Below are 22,082 nucleotides of genomic sequence, written 5' to 3'. Positions count from 1 at the left end.
GCCTCAAAATTCGGTGCGCGGTTCCAGGCGGTCGCCGGTGCGCATGCGCGGGAGTTTGCGGGTGCGCGTGATCGGTCGCACGGGCGGCGGTGTTTGACGGCCCCCATGCTACCCAGGGCCGCCATCAGGGGGGGTATTAGGGGTACTGATGTGAGAGGCCCGGCCAAACCTAATTGAAAGGGGGGCCCGCAGCTCATGACATTCTTTTGGTGAAAAAAACGGGCCCCATTGCAGGGGCCTGTTTTTTTTCTACCAAAGGCAAATCGCGGCAGTTTGCCGGGCCCCCCTTTCAATTAGGTTTGGCCGGGCCTCTCACATCAGTACCCCTAATACCCCCCCTGATGGCGGCCCTGGGTACCATGATATAGTACTGGACGGAGTACCGTTAACAGGCGGTGCCACGGTAGGGGGCCCTGAAATTCCTGATGGCGGCCCTGCCTGCCCACACTGCCAAAGGTACCAATACCTGGTGTAATAACCACAGGGGGGGGGGGGGGGGGAGGAAAAAAAAAACCAAAAGCTGTGGTTTGTTTGACTTTCCGTTGAGGGGGTTCACCCGACGGGAACCTCGGGACGGAAAGCCAACGCTGATGTGAACAGGCCCTTAATGAGAACCCAAAATTTAGTGTCTCAGAAAATGGGAATATTATATAACCCTCCTCCTCCGGAATGGATTTTCAGTTGCAGATAATTTTTAGCAACAAAATCTGCCATGTTTTATTGCACCCTATGGCTATGTTCACACATCGTGATTTGTTGCAGATATTGATGCAGATTTTTGAGCCAAAGTCAGAAGTAGATCCAGGAGCAAGCAGAAGTTCTTCCTTTATATTTCCCATTCCTTTTGAAACCACTTGTGGCTCAAAAATCTGCAACAAATCGCTATATGTGAACATAGCCTTAGGCCTGCTGCACGTGACCGTGTTCGTTCTGTGAGATATGGGACTGTATGGTGGCCTTATTTCCCGGACCAAACACAATTCAGGGAGCTGGGCTCCTAGCATCAGTTAGCTTTTTAAAGTACAAGCGGTTTTGATGCATTTTCGGGCGTGTAATTAGGACTCCCATTGACTATGGGAATTTGGAGCGTTTTACACGCATAGAATTGACCCGACACTTTTTTTTTGTTACACAACGCGTTTTTTTAAACACGCTAAAATGCGTTTTCCCATTGATGTGACTGGAAAACGCGTCACATACACGCCGTGTGAACAAGGCCGAACAAATATAACAATCAGCTGCACCACAACACATACTTATAATAATTAAAAAAAATAATAATAATTCTACCTGTAAAATACAATAACGAAAAATAAACTTAATCCCTAAACAATATTTTTATTTCAATAATAATTCACTTTCATAAAACAGGACAAGATCTGAACGGGTCTGGTACCGAAATCTATGTAGCGGAGCTTCAATATGAAGCCGTTAAATATTTATATATAAAAAAATAATACAAAACAAATGTAGCTTTATACACGCGAACAATTTCAGTAACAATTCCCGCAAGGTAAAACAGCCAGACGGATATTCACTACGGACACCGTCAGCTGTGCATGTAATGCGTGGACAGGCAAAATCAATGTGGGAACAGTCTGACCTCCCCTGTGGACATGATGGCTATCAATGTATATTACCGTGGACATGATGGCTATCAATGTATATTACCGTGGACATGATGGCTATCAATGTATATTACCGTGGACATGATGGCTATCAATGTATATTACCGTGGACATGATGTCTATCAATGTATATTACCGTGGACATGATGGCTATCAATGTATATTACCGTGGACATGATGGCTATCAATGTATATTACCGTGGACATGATGGCTATCAATGTATATTACCGTGGACATGATGGCTATCAATGTATATTACCGTGGACATGATGTCTATCAATGTATATTACCGTGGACATGATGGCTATCAATGTATATTACCGTGGACATGATGGCTATCAATGTATATTACCGTGGACATGATGGCTATCAATGTATATTACTGTGGAGATGATGGCTATCAATGTATATTACCGTGGACATGATGGCTATCAATGTATATTACCGTGGACATGATGGCTATCAATGTATATTACTGTGGAGATGATGGCTATCAATGTATATTACCGTGGACATGATGGCTATCAATGTATATTACCGTGGACATGATGGCTATCAATGTATATTACTGTGACATAACTGTGTTTCTTTTAGCACGGTCCATAAAAAAAGTTAAAAATTTCGAGGCCAAACTAAAATTGACCATTTTATGCATAACTACAATTCCCAGCATTGCCTTACAATCATTGGCTGATGGGACATGCTGGGGCTAGTAGTTCATAGTATCTGTCAGACTGAGTTGCAATGGATGAATTCAGGACCTTTATAGTGCTGATACTAGGTGAGTAGCCATCGATAAAATTAATGCAAATTACTTTGGGGGGGGGTTTTCCAAGCCAATCTTTCACACTGAAAAATAAAAAACAAAAATTGCGGTTATGAATATAGTCGCCCTCATTTATCAAAACCGACAGAATTAGCCTTAGGCCAGATTCACATGAACCAGCGCAAAGACGGACGTGAAAAACGGCAGTTTTTTTCATGTCAGAGTTGTACCCACGCGGGTCCCGTTTACACAGATCCCCATAGACTTGAGTCTAATGAGGGATTGGTGAAAACGGAAGAAAATAGGACGTGTTCTATTTTTCAGCGTACCCTTCACTCGCTCCATCAAAAACGTATACTACGGCCGTCTGAATTCGGCCTTGCTGTGACAAATCAGAGCAACCTGTAGAAAGGGGTGGCAAGATTATTTTTTTATAAAAAGCAGCCATGTTTTTCTAATCTTTAACAACCCCTTTAAATAGATTCTCCACCTGAACTTATGTTTAGAAAAATCTGAATATGGCAGTGACAGAGAAAAGAATGGTTTCAGTGCTGCCAAGCCTCCTTGCAGCCAAATGCCATTTTTGCCATAAATTAAAGCCCTGACTCATCCGAGACAGACTAGTTGCTAGGGACATGGGCCTGACAACCCCATATAAAAGACTATAGTTGTTAGGCAGTGAATAGGGGGTATCAGTGAGAGTTGTCAAGAAAAACCTTTTAATCAAATTTTTCTAAAAATATATTTGAGCAGACAAGTCCTTTAGGAGCTTAAAGAGACTCTGTCACCACATTATAAGTGTCCTGTCTCCTATATAAGGTGATCGGCGCTGTAATGTAGATGACAGTAATGCTTATTTAAAAAAACAATCTATTTTCACCACTTTATTAGCGATGTCAGATTTATGCTAATGAGTTGCTTAATGCCGAAGTGGGCGTATTTTTACTTTAGACCAAGTGGGCGTTGTACAGGGGAGTGTATGACGCTGACCAATCAGCATCATGCACTCCTCCATTCATTTAGTCAGCGCATAGGGATCCTGCTAGATCCTTATGTGCTGTCTTATACTAACACATTAACAATACTGAAGTGTTTAGACAGTGAATAGACATTCCACGGGATGTCTATTCACAATCTCTGCACTTCGTTACTGTTTCTATGGAAGTTACAGCAGAGCAAAGCGTGATCTCGTTGTAACCTGTCATTTACAGCGTAATCTCGCGAGATCACGCTTCCTCTGCTGTAACTACCACAGGCAGAGTAACGAAGTGCAGAGATTGTGAATAGACATCCCGTGGAATGTCTATTCACGGTCTAAACACTTCAGTATTGTTAATGTGTTAGTATAAGGGTATATTCACACGAGGGCGTCCGTAACGGCTGAAATTACGGGGATGTTTCAGCCTGAAAACATCCCCGTAATTTCAGCCGTAACGGCATGTGCAGGCGCTTGAACGCCGCGTCCATTACGGACGTAATTGGCGCTGCTTTTCATTGGAGTCAATGAATAACGGCTCCAATTACGGCCAAAGAAGTGACAGGTCACTTCTTTGACGCGGGCGTCTATTTACGCGCCGTCATTTGACAGCAGCGCGTAAATTACGCCTCGTGTGAACAGACAAACGTCTGCCCATTGCTTTCAATGGGCAGATGTTTGTCAGCGCTATTGAGGCGCTATTTTCGGACGTAATTCGGTGCAAAAACTCCCGAATTACGTCCGTAATTAGTGCGTGTGAACATACCCTAAGACAGCACATAAGGATCTAGCAGGATCCCTATGCGCTGAGTAAATGAATGGAGGAGTGCATGAGGCTGATTGGTCAGCGTCATACACTCCCCTGTACAACGCCCACTTGGTCTAAAGTAAAAATACGCCCACTTGGGCATTAAGAAAGCTCATTAGCATAAATCTAAAAACGCTAATAAAGTGGTAAAAATATAGTTTTTTTTAAAATAAAAAGCATTACTGTCACCTACATTATAGCGCCGATCTCCTTATATAGGAGATAGGGCACTTATAATGTGGTGACAGAGTCTCTTTAAATGACTCTTACAGGATCAGAAATACATGTCTTTCTTCCAAAAACAGCACCACACCTGGTTTTGTATGGTATTGCAGCTCAGCGCCATTGAAGTGAATAGGGCTGAGCTGTAATACCACACACAATTCTGGACAACCCTGTTAATCACAGTCTATGTTTTGATAGCATAAACACTATTTTACCTTGCCCATGTACCACAGGCTTTTCCGAGAAGAGCATTGCCAGTTTAATGTAGTGTAAACAACGATTTTCAGAAGGTCCATCACCTGGTTTAGGAGCTTACAAGGGTATTCCTATCTAGGACATTTATGGCATATCCATAGTATATGCCATAATTGTCCGATAGATGCGGGTCCCGTCTCTAGGACTCGCACCTATCTCTAGAATGGGGTCCCCTGACACAAGTCCTACCTTCTGCCGCTGAGTTTCAAGGTGGTCGTGAGTACGGAAACAGCCGAGCTTGCTGTTTCTGTAACTCCCATTCACTGGTGAACATAAACAGTAATGCAAAGTTCAAAACTGGAGATTGATCACTGATCTCCCATACAACGTAATAAAGTCCTTTGAAAGTGCCAATTACCAGGAGAGATTCTGCGAACGTCTCTAGTAAGGCTGGGTTCACACACACTATTTACGGACGTATATCCCCGAATTACGTCCGAAAATGTGGCTCAAAAGCATCGGCAAACATCTGCCCATTCATTTGAATGGGTCTTATGATGTTCTGTGCCGACGGTCATTTTTTTTACGCGCCGCTGTCAAAAGGCGGCGCGTAAAAAATATGCCCGCGTCAAAGAAGTGCCTGTCACTTCTTGAGACGTAAATGGAGCCGTTTTCTATGGACTCCATAGAAAAACAGATCCAATTACGTCCGTAATGGACACAGCGAAAGACGCCTGCACATGCCATTACGGCTGAAATTACGGTGCTGTTTTCTCCTGAAAACAGCACCGTAATTTCAGCCGTAACAGACGCTGCAGTGTGAACATACCCTAAGAATCAACTATGTAGCTTGGACAGAAGAGGAGATGAAAACATAAAGCATAGGTATATATTCCCAGGTATTTATCTGCAGTCAATTGTGAGGGCCAAGTAACCCAACTCTAAAGTATAACATTTAAATGCAGTCTTGTTGGGCTTCGTACCGACGGTCCCAGCCGGAGATCTTCCTATGAGGAGTCTCATTATTGCTTTAGTCTTTTCCAGTACAAGTCATCTGACAGATCTGCATTTACCGAGCTGAGTAACTACCTATAAATGCACTTACCTCACACCAAAAACTGATCTGTGCTATACTCCGGCACCGAATTTACCATCAAAACGTTGAAAAATGTTTCCAATCTACATATTTAAAAGCCTCGTCTATTAATGTTGTCGGAGGGAGACGCGGCCGGTCCGATTGTTTAGGCAATCGTACCCTCAGCAAGTCCATCCTGTCAAGGTACTTTGCAGGAGAGGCTTTCGCCGTTGTACGATTATCTAGGCGACTGGACTGCTCGCTCTTCCACCGTCACTTTATAAAGAGTAACTAAACTTTTAACATGTCACAGTGACATATGAGAAGATTTGATAGGTGGGGGTCCGAGCACTGAGACCCCCACCGATGGCTAAAACTAAGTGGCAGACTCTGGTGAGCGCTGTGCTGCTTAGTTTCTGATCGTCTTTCCTCGGAGTGTTGTACAAACTCAATAGAAAGTCTATGAGACTGTACACCGCTCGCTCGGCCAAGGAAAGCCAAATCAGAAACGAAGCGGCACAGTGCTCACCCGAGCGCTTCTGCTGCTTTGTTTTAGCGATCGCTTGGGAGATCTCAGTGCTCGGACCCCCACCAATCAAAACTTCTGACACGTCAGAAGTTCTCTTAAAGTTTAGCCACCCTTTAAATAGTGTGTGTGATCCGAGATTACCCTTCAAACTTCTGGTGGGACGCGTGGTCGGCAACATCATTGGAAGCATCCTTTAAAGCGCGCTAGCTTGGAATCAGAGATTCTGTGGGCTGACGCGTTTCCCATTCCTTCATTAATGGGGTCCCTCTACTTTTATAAAATGCTGCTCCACATGCAGCAATTATAGACTGGGGAGCGTGCAGTCAGGGGTCTTCAGTGCTTCCACATCCAAAGATCTCTTCCAAGACGTGCTCGACTCTGTACAGAAGCTCCATTATATAACATAGGCGCTAATGCGCATTAGAGAGCACTTCCCGGACCCGATCCTGCATCTGCACGAATGTTCCCCTACAAGCCCAATGAGGTGCAGGGACGATGCAGAATCGGAATGAAGTGTATATCAGGGTGCAAATCCCGATTACTGCCTATGAAGGGTCATTTTTGGTACATACAGTAACTTTAAAGTTTGTCCAAGATTAAAAAAATATAAACAGTGCCACTCCTGTCCACAGGTTGTGTGTGGTATCGCAGCTCAGCCCATTCACTTCAATGTAGCCGAGCTGCTTAACTAGACCCATGGACGAGTGTGGCGCTGCTTAAGGAGGAAAGCAGCCATATTTTGCTAATCATGGACAACCCCTGTCGCGCTCCATGTCTCACGGATAGCACTAGTTTGTAGAAGGTCCATAGGGGGTATACTAAGTAAAAAAAAAAAAGTCTGCCTGTGTAGTGAGAAACAGATGCACTTCACCAGCCCCCTGTACCCCTCGGCGTGGTGATAAGTAGTACTCTGAGGTAATATTGCTTTGTGTATGTGGTACCAGTTATTGTGCTACCCCCCCCCCCCCTTACCCATTTCATATAATAGAATTACCCAAAAAGTTATCACTGGAGGCATAAAGTCGTCGATGTGACGCCACGGTCGGGGCAGGACGTTCTCCTGTGAGATGTTACTCTATGAAACAGTCCAATGCGGCGCAGAAGAGAAGAAACCTAGTTACAGAAACAAGGATGAGTTTCAGCTTTTCACAGTCATTGCACACGTGCGGGCGATTCTAAGCTGATCATTCAGAATCCGAGCTGGGAACGTGAGATTTCTTTTTCTTCTTCTTGCTGTGCTTCTTGTGCTTCTTCTTCTTCTTGACTTTATACTGTGAGAGAAGGGGAGCAACATGTTAATATGTTTATCACGGCACGCGGGTGAAGGAGGACTAGAGAAAGGGACATCATCTGCAGTTACATCGGTTTCCCTATTACACAGGTAGTGCTGACTATATACTGCGGCACCAGCCTATAAACATCTACCACTGAGTAAATGGTCATTTTGAAGAGTCTGGTTCATGGTAAAATACAGAAGGCAATTTGAAGCAGCTTATAAGTTATACATCATATCCTGACAACAGGAACTCCGCTAATGCATGGCAGTAAAGTGGCTTCCCGGAAATACTATTTTTTTCTTTATTCTATATAGATACAGCGCTGCAGATACTGGGTGATCTGGTCACCTAACCACTGAAAATGATGTGACTAAGAACGACATGTCACCCAGGGTCGCAGGATTTTATGGGCAGGTGAGAAAAAGTTTCATTAGAGTATATTGGTAAGTGATTGCAATTGGCATATTTCTGTATGGAATTAAAAAAAAAAAAAAAAGTTTGTGAATTCAGAGGAAAAAAAAATAAAAAAAACGATAAAAAAATAAAAAAGGAAGAAATGTCACGGCTTTGCTTCATAGATTTACTAGAGCCAATGCTGCTCTTATTCATGGACTGCAAGGCCGGGTTCCCACAGGCCGGATACGATGCGTAAAAATCTCGCAGCGTGTCCAATCTGGAACTCGCAGTACATTCCGTCCGGAAAAAATTCTAAAAACCTTTCCCAATGAATTCAATGGGGAAAAACCTGCAACGGAAAAACAAAAAACGCAGCATAACTTGTCATGCGGAATTCAATTCCGCACCGCAGGTCAATTTATTAACGTTTACACTGTTTTTCCCGCAGCGTGGGCAGGAGATTTTTTAAATTTCATCCACTTTGCTGCTACTGTAAATGCTGCGGAATTTCCACATACAATTCCATTGCGGAAATTCTGCAGTGTTTACGCTACGTGGGAACCCGGCCTAAATCTAATACCAAATTCAGCCCAGAGACGCGGGGGGCGCAGTGTCTGGTAAAGCTGCAGAGGGGCCACGGCCCTTCAATGAGCATGATCAGGTGGGCACAACAACATACTTGCCAACATTTAAATCCACAAAATTGGGACACTATCTGCCTCGTCCCACCCTGGAAATGCCCCCAAAATGCTGAAAAAATGTCCACTTATAACTAAATTTTAATAAACCCAACCCCTTTTGCGGTCTGGTTCAGGTTTTGCGGTGTGTTCACAGCATAAGAGCAGTAAAGAAATGATATAGACCCCCTAGGAGGAGGCAGATTGTGCTCTCTGTCACTATTTACAGACTCTGTCCAAACAACGGGGCAGAAAGTAACGAAGCACGAGACAGATTAAATACTGACATATCTACTGGCTTGTTAAAAATACATGAAATAATAAGTACATTTTAAGGCCCAGTTCACACCGTTTTCTGGTGCTGATTTTGACACGGAAACAGCTTTGGAATCCGTGCCAAAAAAACTTCCGAAATCACATCCCATTGATTTCTACGGGAGGCAGAGGCGTTTTTTCCCCGGGTGGCTGTCCGCTAACATTTTGAGCAGCGGTTTTTGCCTGCGGTCCTTAATGGCTGCGTGTGAAAAAGGTCGTGGCATGTCAAAATCTGCCTCAAAATGCCAGAAGGAATTATGAGGCATATTTTTTTCTGCCTGCAAAATACACCGTGTGAACTGGGCCTAAGGGTCTTACGAAATAAAAACCAACTGTTCGGAAATTAATTGTCCCACATGCATAAAAAGCGGAAATACATGCAGAACTTATTAGAGGCCGTAGTTATGTGTTCACCAACAACCAAATAGACTTGAGAACAGTGGGGGGGCTGGTCATGGTCACCTGAGTAGGAGAGGGGTGCTTCTTTATACTGGAGGGCACTCCACTGCACATAACGCTTCTGTTATCTGGTTCACTGGCAATTAATAAAAAGCGCAAAGAAAAAGTGGGGGCGTTGCCCCTAGCAACAGGTTTCTGCTTTTCCAATGACATCTAGTATCTGATTGGACGCTACAGGTAACACCACCATTTTTCGGAGCATCCATTTTTAGCGTACTACCTCACGGACTTTACAGCAGTGTCATCTGACATCCAGCAGATATCGGCCATCATGTACGGACATCTCAGATACTTACAGCTTTCTCTTCACTGCTTCTTCTCCTTTTCCCGTATGCCTGAGAAAGTCGGATCCATGTGAGAATATTTTAATAACATAACGATACATTTTACTGTCATTTTGGACTACAAGATGCAGCAAAGCACTTATTTTGAAGTGTTCTTACATATATGAACACAATTTCGTGTTTAGGTCCAAAATTCTATAATATAATAAATGTTTATAGGGGTTAGAGTCTTGTTTTAGGGATACAGAGCTCCAAATCCCCCAATTGCCTTTACACAGCCATAGAGTTACATACTGAAGTGGCCCCTTGATGTTTAAGGGCTATGTACACCTTTGCATTTTTTTTTATAAAAACGTTTATTAGTGTGTTTGGTGCAACTTAGGCTTCGTTCACAGCTACGTCAGTCATCTGCTCATGGGTTCTGTCGGACCTTTCCGTCAGGGCAACCCATGAACAGAACCCTGACAGACAAACGGAAATCATAGGTTTCCGTTTGCATCACCATTGATTTCAATGGTGACGGATCCTGTGCAAATGGTTTCCATTTGTCTCCGTCGTGCAAGGGTTCAGCCGTTTTGACGGAATCAGTAGCGTAGTTGATTACGGTATTGCTTCCTTCAAAACGACGGAACCTTTGCACAACGGAGACAAACGGAAACCATTCACACCGGATCCGTCACCATTGAAATCAATGGTGATGCAAACGGAAACCTATGGTTTCCGTTTGTCTCAGTCAGGGTTCTGTTCATTGGTTTCCCTTACGGAAAGCTCAGACGCAACCCATGAACGGAGTCCAGATGCAGATCTGAACGAAGCCTTATATGTGATTGATTACAGCTCGATCCTGTGGGTCAGATACACACAGGACCCACGGTCACTGAACCAGTCAGTGCCACTGAGCTGACAGATACAGGTTTCAGCGCTAGATACAGCTGCTTTGTTTACAGGATACAAAGCAGCTGTATCTCAAAAAGTAAAAATATTTTTTAATAAAAATGATTAAAAAAAAGTTGCACAAAACACAGATATATATATATTTTTTTTTCAAAAGGTGTATAGCCTTTAAATGCTCCTTGGCTCTCCTCAGAGAACACTGAAAGCCCCTCCTCCTGAGTGACAGATCAAGCAGTCTCCTGATTGCACACTAAAGCCATCACTCACTCTCCTCTCTCCAGCTCTTGCTGTGACACTGTCCGTAGCCGATTGGACAGTGTCACAGCCATAGTAACACGCCCCCTTGCCAGTACACGCCCCATTGACAGCTACACATGTATGGGCAGGTGAAAGGTTCTCTTTCATTTGTGAGTTATCTGATCTGTTCCTTCCAGTGTCCCACGCGGCCATTTAGAGACTCTAAGAATCCTCGAGCCTCATGTGTGGGCCTAAAGTTAGTTTTTCTATGCATGATTATGGGAGCCACATTGAGAGTCCCATAACAATGTATAGAGAGACTTAACTTCCAGTCCACACATAAGAGGCTCGAGGATTGAGCGCGGTCACATGCCACATCGGAAGTAACGGAGCAGATAACTCCCAAATAGCTCAGTAGGAGAACTAACTACACTACTGTTTACATCTACATTACAATCGGAGGAAACAAAAATAAATAAAAAAATCGGGGCGTGCATCTTTAAGTCATTTGTTTTCATATTTATTCCATTTTTTGAAAATTAAGAATATTCCCGATGACAATATTATAGAAGCCGCTAACCTCCTCTCCGGATTCTGATCCAGACGAAGAGTAAGAAGAGGAGTGTCTCTGATCATCATCGTCATCACCTGGACGTCGTCTCTTCCTGCTCACATTCTTTACATCCTTTAGTTGGACGGGTGAATACAAAAACAACAATTATTTGCCTAGCCATGTTATTATAAGTCCCTTATGTAGCCAACATATCAAAAGCTTTTAAAGTAATTGACAAACTGGTTATGATAACTTGGTATCATTACCCATTGCCCAAAAGGGGTGTTTTTTCCAGAAACAGCACCACTGTAGTCCACAGAGTTTGATTGGTACTGCAGCTCAGCCTTAAATGGTATTTAGTTGCAATACCAGACACTGCCCATGGACTAGAGTGGCGCTGTTTCTGGAAAAACTCAGACCCTTTATTCTAGTCTCAGACAACCCCTTCTTACATAGCAGTTGTGTTCAGCAGGTTATTTTTTGAGTTGGACACAACTGATGGAGAAATTGTGAAGTTTGTTCACCTGTCCGCTGGACATCTCCAGCTCGGGGAGATGTCCAGTGTCACAACGGATGTCACCGGACACAAAACTGACCCTATAGAAATCTATGGAATTGGTTCTGTCGTCACTTTCCCTCTGGTGTTTTTGTACTACGTCTGAGGGAAAAAAGGAGGGCCGGAAACACGTGGTAATTTCTGACTGATTGATATCAGCTTGTCGCTATTGTCTGAGGGTAGTGCATGGCTACGAGATTTCCCATGAGAATAAAATCATTTGTATTGTTCCAAATATCTTTTCACGAACGCAATTCTCTCCCAAAAAAGCCCCAATACTGGAAAATATGGGAACACTGGTCAGATCGCAGGGGGGATTCTTTACATTTCCTCACCTTCTCTTTCTCATTCTCATCTTTGGATTTCTTCTTCTTCGCACATTCCTATACAAGAACAATAATTTATTTGCAGGAAGCTTATTTTACAAAAGAACTATAAAGAGAAAGGGGGAGATTTATTAAAACTGGCGCAGAAAAATTGGAGCGGTTGCCGATTTAGTTTTTAAAAGGCCCTTTGAAAAACGAAAGGCGAAATCGGATTGCTATGGGCAACTACTCCACTTTACCTTTGCACCAGTTTTCATCAATCTCCTCTAATTTATTTATTCGCCTTGATCCCTTAAACCCAACAAAAGGTTAAATGTAACTATTCTACCTTATGAAAAATCATGCAAATAAATGGAGAACATTTAAGCCCATGTGGGTCTGATAAATTACATCCGTGTCTTCAAGTAATAAGTGCTTGTCGAATGCAATTTGTCAACCCAAGCCAAGCGTAACAAGGGGTTAAACAGAAGGTATTAAAGGTTTCTCGAATGCCAGCCATTAGTACAGGAGTGTGGCTGCCAATCACAGTCGCCCTCCTGCGGGTGACCACGTGTGCACAGCTGCGGTAACCAGCCAATCACAGCACCGTACATAGAAGTTTATGTCCAGAAAGTGCAGAGAAGGGGCTGAACTTGTCCAATTGTCCTGCTCTAATGAATGTAATTTGTGCCACTTTCACCACATTTGTTCTTTATGGTTTCTACAGCTCTAATGCAGACCTATGCATCTCCATGGTAACAGACAAACAAACCTGGTGTAGTCTGATCCTGCAGTCATACTCTTATATGTGCTTTACTTCTTACTAATCTACCAAATGTATGTTGGTAAAATGTAGAGGACTGTACGACTGCAAGATCAGACTAAACTGCAGTTGCTTGTTGCCCGTTACCATGGAGATGCATTGGTCTGCATAGGAGCTTGTAGAAACCAAACTAAAGGAAATGTTTAATTCAGACCTTTTGCAAAGTTGCTTCAATTTGTATTTTAGATGCATTGGGATAATTATTTTTAAAAAAATGGGCTGTGAAGGTGGACATAGATTTTAAGGGCCACACCCTAGGCCCCCATAATGTACAAGGTTGCCCACCCCTGACTTTCCAATCTACTGGGAGCTGCACTGAAACATTGAATTTGCATAAGCAACTTGTATATTATGTGTTATACCTTGCTCTCGGAGTCAGAGCTGCTGTCGGATGTCCTGCGGGAGTGCTTTTTCTTCTTTTTTCTTTTTGTCGTTTTTTTCTTGGTCTTTAAAATAAGACAACAATACAAAATTAGCCTTTCCATACCATAAATGTCCGTGCTCTGCTGACAGCATGGAGTAGGACTAACCCATTGCTTAACCACATCGTGGTTTTCTATAGACAGTTATAGCACAATGTTCTTTTAAAAAACAAAAGAACAAAAATGTGGCAAAAATCCCATTATACTTAAAGAGGCTCTGTCACCAGATTTTGCAACCCCTATCTGCTATTGCAGCAGATCGGCGCTGCAATGTAGATTACAGTAACGTTTTTATTTTTAAAAAACGAGCATTTTTGGCCAAGTTATGACCATTTTTGTAGTTATGCAAATGAGGCTTGCAAAAGTCCAAGTGGGTGTGTTTAAAAGTAAAAGTCCAAGTGGGTGTGTATTATGTGCGTACATCGGGGCGTTTTTAATACTTTTACTAGCTGGGCGCTGTGAAGAGAAGTATCATCCACTTCTCTTCAGAACGCCCAGCTTCTGACAGTGCAGATCTGTGACGTCACTCACAGGTCCTGCATCGTGACGGCCACATCGGCACCAGAGGCTACAGTTGATTCTGCAGCAGCATCAGCGTTTGCAGGTAAGATCGACTTACCTGCAAACGCTGATGCTGCTGCAGAATCAACTGTAGCCTCTGGTGCCGATGTGGCCGTCACGATGCAGGACCTGTGAGTGACGTCACAGATCTGCACTGTCAGAAGCTGGGCGTTCTGAAGAGAAGAGGATGATACTTCTCATCAGAACGCCCAGCTGGTAAAAGTAGTAAACACGCCCCGATGTACGCACATAATACACGCCCAGTTGTACTTTTACTTTTAAACACACCCACTTGGACTTTTGCTAGCCTCATTTGCATAACTACAAAAATGGTCATAACTTGGCCAAAAATGCTCGTTTTTTAAAAATAAAAACGTTACTGTAATCTACATTGCAGCGCCTATCTGCTGCAATAGCAGATAGGGGTTGCAAAATCTGGTGACAGAGCCTCTAAATACGTTTTTGCCATGATCTCGTGTTTCAGTTCACATTTGCCATTTGGCTCCATTTTAGATTTTAGGGTTAGTTGTGGTTGTTTAAAAGTGCACCGTACCCTGTTGTGACCTTGCTGTGGTTTTCTTCCCCACTGTCCACCACTCCCAGCATGCACTGACAGCTGGGAACTGTAGTTGCACAACAGCTGGAGAGCCACAGGTTTGAGACAACTACCTTAAAGCAGTATCCAGGCTGGGGCTGTTTATTATAGTGATAACCTATCCACACCATAGGTCATCAGTATATGATTGGTGTGGTCCGACACCCGAACCCCCAACCGATCAGTTGTCCTGGCTGCCTCTGTGTGCCGGAAGCTATGCAGGGTCGGTGCCGGAAGCAGAAGATTCTGTTAACTGTATAGCACCTGTGCTGGGTTACTGCAGCTCTACTCCTACACTGTGACCACAGCCTTCTGCTTCCCGCACAGATCCTGCATAGTTCCGGCACCCGAAAGCAGCCGTGACATCTAATCGGTGCGGGGTCCGCGTATCCCGTGGATAGGTCATCAGTATAAAAAACACCCCTCTGCCTGGATAACCCCTTAGTTACCAGCCTATTTTAGGCCCTAATGACCAAGATATTTTTTTCATTTTTCCATCGTTGCATTTAAAGAGATATAACTTTTTTATTTCTCCGTCGACATAACAGTATTAGGACTTTTTTTGCAGGATTAGTTGTATTTTTTTAATGGCACCATTTTGGGATACATATCATTTTTTAATTAACTATTATCAACTTTTTTAGGAGGGGGGGGGGGGAGATAGAAAAAAAAACCAGCAATTCCGAATTCTCCTATGCATTTAAACTTTACGCCGTTTAACATATTACCTTTACTCTATGGGTTGCTACGATCACAACGATACCACACACCACATATGTATAGGTTTTTTATGTTTTACTACTTTTGCACTGAAATTATTTGTTTTTGCATCGTCGCTTTTCAAGAGCCTTAACTTTTCTATTTTTCTGGCAATTTAGTTATAGGTGGGCTTGTTTTTTGCAGGCCGAGACAGTTTTTATTGGTACTTTTTGGGGGTACATGGGTTTTATTACTTTTTGGGGGGACAATGGGAAAAAAAAAAAAGCAATTCCGCCATAGTATTTTGTGTTGTTTTTTTTACGGTGTTCAGCTTGCAGTTGAAATTACATGTTAACTTTATTGTTTGGTTCATTATTGTTTGGTTCATATACCATATGTGTGTACTTTTATTCCATTTTTACTAAATAAAACTATTTTTTAATGGAAAAAAATATTCTTTTTTTGTTTTTTTAACTGTAATTTTTATTTAAAGAGGCTCTGTCGGTTTATAAGTGCCCTATCTCCTTTCTCCTACCTAATCTGATAGTCACTGTAATGTAGATAACAACAGTTTTCTCCAGCCAGGAGGCGATGCCTTTTCATTCTCCCAACACTGCGGTAAAGTTAATGTGGGAGTAAATAACAGCACAGCGTGATCTCGCGAGATCGTGCTATGAGTACAGCTGAACATGAATGTAGAGAAGTGTATGACGCTGATTGGTCACTGATTGGTCAGCGTCATACACTCCTCTGTACAACGACCACTTGCTCATTTAGAAGAAATTAGCATAAAATGAAAAATAGTCATAACGCCGTCAAAAATAAACGTTTATAAAGAAAACAAAAAAAAACAAAACACGGTTATCTACATTACAGTGACTATCAGATTAGGTAGGAGATAGGGCACTTATTATTTGATGATAGAGCCTCTAACATTTATTACTTATTTTTTCAGTCTCACTAGGGGACTTCACTATGCGATCTTTTGATAGCTGCTATAATGCTTTGGCGTACTTTGTATACCAAAGCAGTATTGCCGGTCAGTGTAAAACTGACAGGTAATCTATTTGGACGTGTCTCTGGCACGGCCTAAGAGGTATATAGCCAGGGCAGGCCTGGGGGCCTTTGTTAGGCCCCCGGCTGACATAAGACCCCATCGTAGGCCCGCGATTGCATTTGCGGGCCGCCGATGGGTAACTGAGGGAGCTCCCTCCCTCTGTAAACGACTTAAATGCTGCGGTCGCTATTGACCGCAGCATTTAAGGGGCGCGATCTAAGTAAACTTCAATCGCTACCGTTGGAGCAGGAGCCCGGCTGTCATCACACAGCCAAGCACCTGCTCCACCCAGCACAGGACACCCGTGCAGGACTCGGACTAGGCTGCTGTGAAAAGGCGGCGGCCTCGCCTAAGGCCCCTTAGTGACCGCCGTGAAAAGGCGTATTGGTGGTCACTAAGGGGTTAAATTAATATGAAGTGCCAGCTGACCTTGTGGGTTACAGCGCGTCACGACACGACATTAAGACATGATATGAACAAGACCGGGTTATGCGGTGCACACTCACCTCATTATCAGACTCGTCAGAACTGCTGGAAGAAGTAGAACTCGATGATGCAGAAGAAGATGATGAAGATAACTTGACCACAGACAATAAAAAGTGAAACTTGTGAGACGCACATTTGAAACTAAGATCATTCACTCAGAATTATCGAACCAAAGAATAAGTCATAGAAGCAGACACAGCATCGACCTGTTCATACTCTGTGTCGGCTCCTGGACTTATTACAAATTTGGTTCTAATTTTACTTATTTGGTCCATTCGGCAATCATCAAATTTGGACCTTTAATTGCACTTCGCAGACAGCAATAGTCAAAGATATGCGAGATGAAAGCTATTCTCACCCCACCGGATTTCTTCTTATCCTTTTTCCGTTTCTACAGAGATAAATAAAAGGTGAAAATGTATGAGATAAGGACAGGAGAATACAGCAAAGTTATCTTCATGTAGTATCTCAATTCCTGCACAGTATGAAGTCTTTGATTCTGGCGAGAGACCGGTGATCAAACCGTTGTCACCAAGAGACCAGCAATACCAAAAAGGGTTGAACAAACCAGACAACCCCTTCAGAGTCTCACTCTATGTAGAAAATACACACAAAAAAAAAAATCTGCTTTATTCCTCACTAATATTCTGGTCTTCGCTGATCTTATTCTGTCTCATATTGCAAAGCTGAGAAATTTATAAAGAATTTTTCTATGTGTGTCCCAGTAGATGTCATTTCCCCTTCTCTCAAATCTCACATCAGACGTGTATCCGGCTGCATGGGACTAGGAGCCCCTCCACCACTTGTGTCAGCAACCGGAGACCGGGTATGCTAAGCCCCCTCCAGAGGAACACTAAACATACAAAATCCCCCATACAATTCTCCCTTAAGGCTCTTCTACACAAGCCAATGATTGGGCAAACATGCGTTCATATGAACACTCCTTCCCGATTCAGCCGATGAACGAGCAAACGCTCTTTTATGCAGCAATAACTATTATCATTGTCGGCCTGTAAACACGGAGATGTGCCGACGACATGATGCAAGTGCATGGGGACGAGCGATCGTCGTAAGGATCACCCGTCTGCATACATAACCAATCACTGCTCCTGAAAGGAGCAAACAAGCCGTCTCGTTGATTGGCGCTCATTTTCACGGTCCATATTGGCCCGTGTAAAAGGACCCTTATTCTCTGTCTTTCGTCTCATATTCAAAACATAAAATGAGAAATACACCGATCAGCCATAACAGTAAACCCCTGACAGGCGAAGTGAATGACATTGATGATCTGGTTACAATGGTGTCTGACAAGAGGGGGGGATATATGAGGCAGGAAGTGACCAGTCCATTTTTGAAGTTGATGTGTTGGAAGCAGGAAAAATGGGCAAGTGTGGGGATCTGAGTGACTGTGACAAGGGCCAAATTGTGACGTCTAGACAATGGGTCAGGGCATCCTCAAAAACGGCCGGTCTTGTGGGATGTTCCTGGTATGTAGTGGTTATTACCTACCAAAAGTGCTCCAAGGAAGGACAACCGGTGAACAAGCAAGAGGGTCATGGGCGTGCAAGGCTCATTGATGCATGTGGGGAGTGAAGGCTAGCCTGTAAATAGATGCAGCCGGAGCCCTCCTTTAGTATCCTGTCGGCAATAGGCGGCATAGAACATTAAGCCCTGCCCCTCCTAGACAAAAATGGAGGGGATCCGGCGGTAAAATAAACCCATGTCCTCTGCAGAATTTCTATAAGGCTCCTCCACAAAGGATTTTTTCTCCTCCATGCTTAGTGTTTATCAGATTTACCGTTCTTTTAATTCCTTCTCTAAGCCGTCAGTCATTATTTACCTCCTTCTTCTTTGAGGAACTTTCACTGATGATTTTCTCTCTGTGCTTTTCCAGCTCCTTCCTCCAACTCTTTAGAAATATACCAAGCAAGAAAAAAAAAAAAACAACCCTAAAAGTTAATATTCCATCACAACAGGAATAAACGATTAAAAAAATAATGCAGGAGTCCCAGACAGAGGAGTCCGGCTCTACTGGTCATGTGCAGCTTTTAAGCCAATCACGTGAGTTGCTCATCCGTCACCTGATTGGATAAAAAGCTGCACATGACAAATAATCACCATTTCTTGCCTTTTTTTTCTACCTGCAGCCGCATTCACTTCTATGTAACTTGAAGTGACCAAATAATGTATAGTAACGGATGTAAATTTCCAATATTTCTATTTTTTACGATGGATCTATAAAGACGGAAAAATATTTGCGTAATATTTTTCAATAGTTGTGAAAATGTAATAGAGAAAAAAAAAAAATGAGCGGGATTCCGCTGTCACAGTAGTGAAGGGGCTGCAGCGCTTTGAAGCACCGTGCCCCTTCTGCTTATAGCACGGAGGTAACATATGCAGATGTCATCGTTGGTAAATGTAAAAATTGCATTGAATACCGAAAAGATCAATGTGAACTGCAGAGATTAAACGAGCAAAGATATAAATATATATGTAAGAGTCTAACAACAAGCACCATATTCATCTTTTCTTCAAACTCTGCCAGGGCCCGGGAACCTTTCTTCTTCTTCTCCAGCTGCTCCTTCACTTCTTCCCTACACAAGTAAGGAGACAAAAGGCTTCAATCACCATTCATTCTTATCACGTTCTACCAATTCATAGCAATATTGTCATTAAAGGGGTTTTCACAGAATCATAAATTATCACCTATCCACCGATCCTAAGAACTGGGGTCACAAACCCCCAGATCCTCCTCGCTGCACCCCCTACAGTGAATGGAGCGGCGGTTGAGCATGTGCCCGCTGCTTCATGTATAGGAGAACAACGCAAACAGCCGAGCGCTTTACTCAGCTGTTTTAGTCATTCCCATAGACTTTGAAAGGAACGGCAGCGCGCAGGTTAGGCCGCCGCTCCAATCGATGTCCTCCTCACTGCAAACAGGGGGCTCGGGACTCCCGTTCTCATAACCGGTGGGGGTCCCAGCGATCAGAAAATGATCACTTATCCTGTTGATAGGTGATAATTTAGGCTTCTGGGAAACCCCTTTAAAGGGGTTGTCTGGTTTAGAAAACCAAATACCCTATTATGGCATTCTGGGTTAACAGAGTGGGGTTCAGGACTCATCTATTAGATGGAGAGGAGCTACAATGAGAATTTCACTCTCTCTGGAGGACCCAGAACGTCTACACATTAGAGACTGCCCAAAGATTTGAATGGAACTATGTTGTACTTCATTTCCCCTGTGGTGGCGCTGCAGGAGATCGGAACACTTGGTGACCGGTTTCCCCACAGATGACCCCCTGTGATCAGCACTGGTCGGCGATTTCATTCATTTCAATGGCATTGTGGTGGCGTGTAGGACTCCTTCTGAGGTTTCGAAAGACAAAAATCTGTATCGCAAACGCAGTCACGTCATCAATGACAGCTGAGGAAGTGCGGGCAGATTAAGTGAACCACCTCCGTATGTTTCCTTACATCACAGAACTCACCAAGTAGGTCTTGGTCTGCTCAGGTAATCCTGTATGGTTGGACCTCCAGAAGATGTGGGGCCCCTGGCTCGGGCCATTGCAATAGGGTTCATATATGCCTATAAGGGAGCAGAGCGAAACACAAGTATAAGGCCCTGTTCACACTGAGTTTTCGTTACACATTTTTTGCCGCGGAAGCCGCGGCCGAAATTGCCTCCCATTGATTTCAATGGGAGGTGGAGGCTTTTGTTTTCTGCGAGCGGAAAAAAAACGCTTGTGGGAAAAAGAAGAGACATGCCCTATCTTGAGGCGTTTTCCTCCTCAAAAAACCCCATTGAAATGAATGGGAGACAAAAAAAAAACAGCGGTTTTTTTTACGCGTTTTATGACAAAAAAGACACTTGTGGTTTTTTCCTTTGCCTGTTGAAGACATAGGTAAAAAACACAGTAAAAGACGCCTGTGGCGCAAAACCACTTAAAAAAAATCTGGAGCGGAGTTTTACAGGCAGAATTCTCTGCCTGCAAGAAAGACTGTGTGTGAACAGGGCCTTAAAGGGACGGTCTGATTAAGAAAATAATTTTTCAAATACCCTATAAAGAATTCTAAACAAAAGGAATAATCCCCGATAAGAAAAAAAAGGTTCTTTTTATTCCAGAAACGTCGCCATGTCTGTCTTTTTTCTTCATAAGACGACTCCTTTAACCACTTCCCGTCCTGTGACATAATATTACATCGCAGAAACTGACATAATAGTACGCCAGTCATGCTGAAGGAACAGAAGCTGTGCCCGCGGTACTATACAGACGACACTGGAGATAAATGTGATCCTGGCTGTGTAACCCCCTAGATGCTATGGTCAATGCTGACCGCGGCAGTTAAGTGGTTGAACAGAGGGATGGGGCTCCCTCTGGGTGATCGCGGGCTACCTATGGGTTGCCATGGCAACGGAAGGCCTAACACTGACAGGCACAATACACTGCAATACAGAAGTATTGCAATATAATATAGAAGCGATCGAAGGTTCGCATGTTCCTGTCCCCTCCTACTCCTTATGTCCCCTCAAAAGGGTACCAAAGAAAAATACAAGTCATCCCAGAAAGAACAAGCGCTCAAACCGCTCCGCCAACGGCAAAATAAAAAAATATTATGGTTCATTGAATGAAGCGAAACAAACAAAGTACTTTTGTAAAAAAAAAAAAAAACAAGTTTAGTACAAAAGTAAAAAAACAAAAATTAAAAATCTATGTATAGAAATTTGGTATAGCTGTAAAAGTTAAAAACCGCAAAATAAAGTTACCGCGTCATTTACACCGCATTGTAGACAAGTCTCTAAAAGTAATGGCGGAATTGATGTTTTTTAAGTGTCATTAAAAAATACAATTTGTGCCACAAAAAAAAAACAAGACGACGACCACAGGGGAAAAAAAGTTACACCTTTCAAAATACCGGCCTGAAAAAAAAACGCTTCGTCCCGATGGCAAAACCCGGCTGTGTGATTAAGGGGTTAACATGCCATAACATAGACCTGTATATTATAAAGCCCCAGCAGCCATATAATAAACACATAAGGGCTGGATATGGCTGTGAGTGACAGTGGAGCTAACGTGATGTAAATAATCTGACGCTATACCGCCGGTGTTCCAGCCGTGCACAGTCCCGGGCTCTGTACCTACCACCCGGTTGTCCCGCTTCCCCATGTTGCTCTCGGTGAGGCTCCCGGAGCACGGACGTCTCTCGGCGTCCGAGGCCTCCGAGACTGGACCCACCATAGAGCGCGGTGCCCTGAAGAAGAGAAATGTCAGAAGCAGAGAGCGA

At 43.3% G+C, this 22,082-nt stretch overlaps 1 protein-coding gene across 2 annotated transcripts; it reads right to left on the bottom strand.

Annotated features, from left to right (window-relative positions):
- Positions 1 to 1,328: 1,328 nt before the first annotated feature.
- On the bottom strand, positions 1,329 to 22,043 carry FAM133B (family with sequence similarity 133 member B). 2 transcript variants are annotated; one of them, XM_075827714.1, is made up of 12 exons: positions 21,941 to 22,043; positions 20,288 to 20,385; positions 19,315 to 19,393; positions 18,640 to 18,708; positions 17,158 to 17,190; positions 16,820 to 16,891; positions 13,342 to 13,425; positions 12,187 to 12,234; positions 11,323 to 11,427; positions 9,624 to 9,662; positions 7,198 to 7,474; positions 1,329 to 2,478 (listed from the first exon to the last, which is right to left on the bottom strand). In XM_075827714.1, exons 1-11 carry the CDS (start codon positions 22,034 to 22,036, stop codon positions 7,388 to 7,390), a joined length of 810 nt encoding a protein of 269 aa, XP_075683829.1. In that variant the 5' UTR covers positions 22,037 to 22,043; the 3' UTR covers positions 1,329 to 2,478; positions 7,198 to 7,387. The 2 variants fall into 2 exon arrangements, with proteins under 2 accessions (XP_075683829.1, XP_075683830.1); XM_075827715.1 differs by having other exon boundaries at positions 21,937 to 22,024.
- Between the last annotated feature and the right edge of the window lie 39 nt (positions 22,044 to 22,082).

The sequence above is a fragment of the Rhinoderma darwinii genome, chromosome 5 (genome assembly GCF_050947455.1).
Source record: "Rhinoderma darwinii isolate aRhiDar2 chromosome 5, aRhiDar2.hap1, whole genome shotgun sequence".
Lineage (NCBI taxonomy): Eukaryota > Metazoa > Chordata > Amphibia > Anura > Rhinodermatidae > Rhinoderma > Rhinoderma darwinii.
This window is presented reverse-complemented; position numbering and strand designations above follow the sequence as displayed.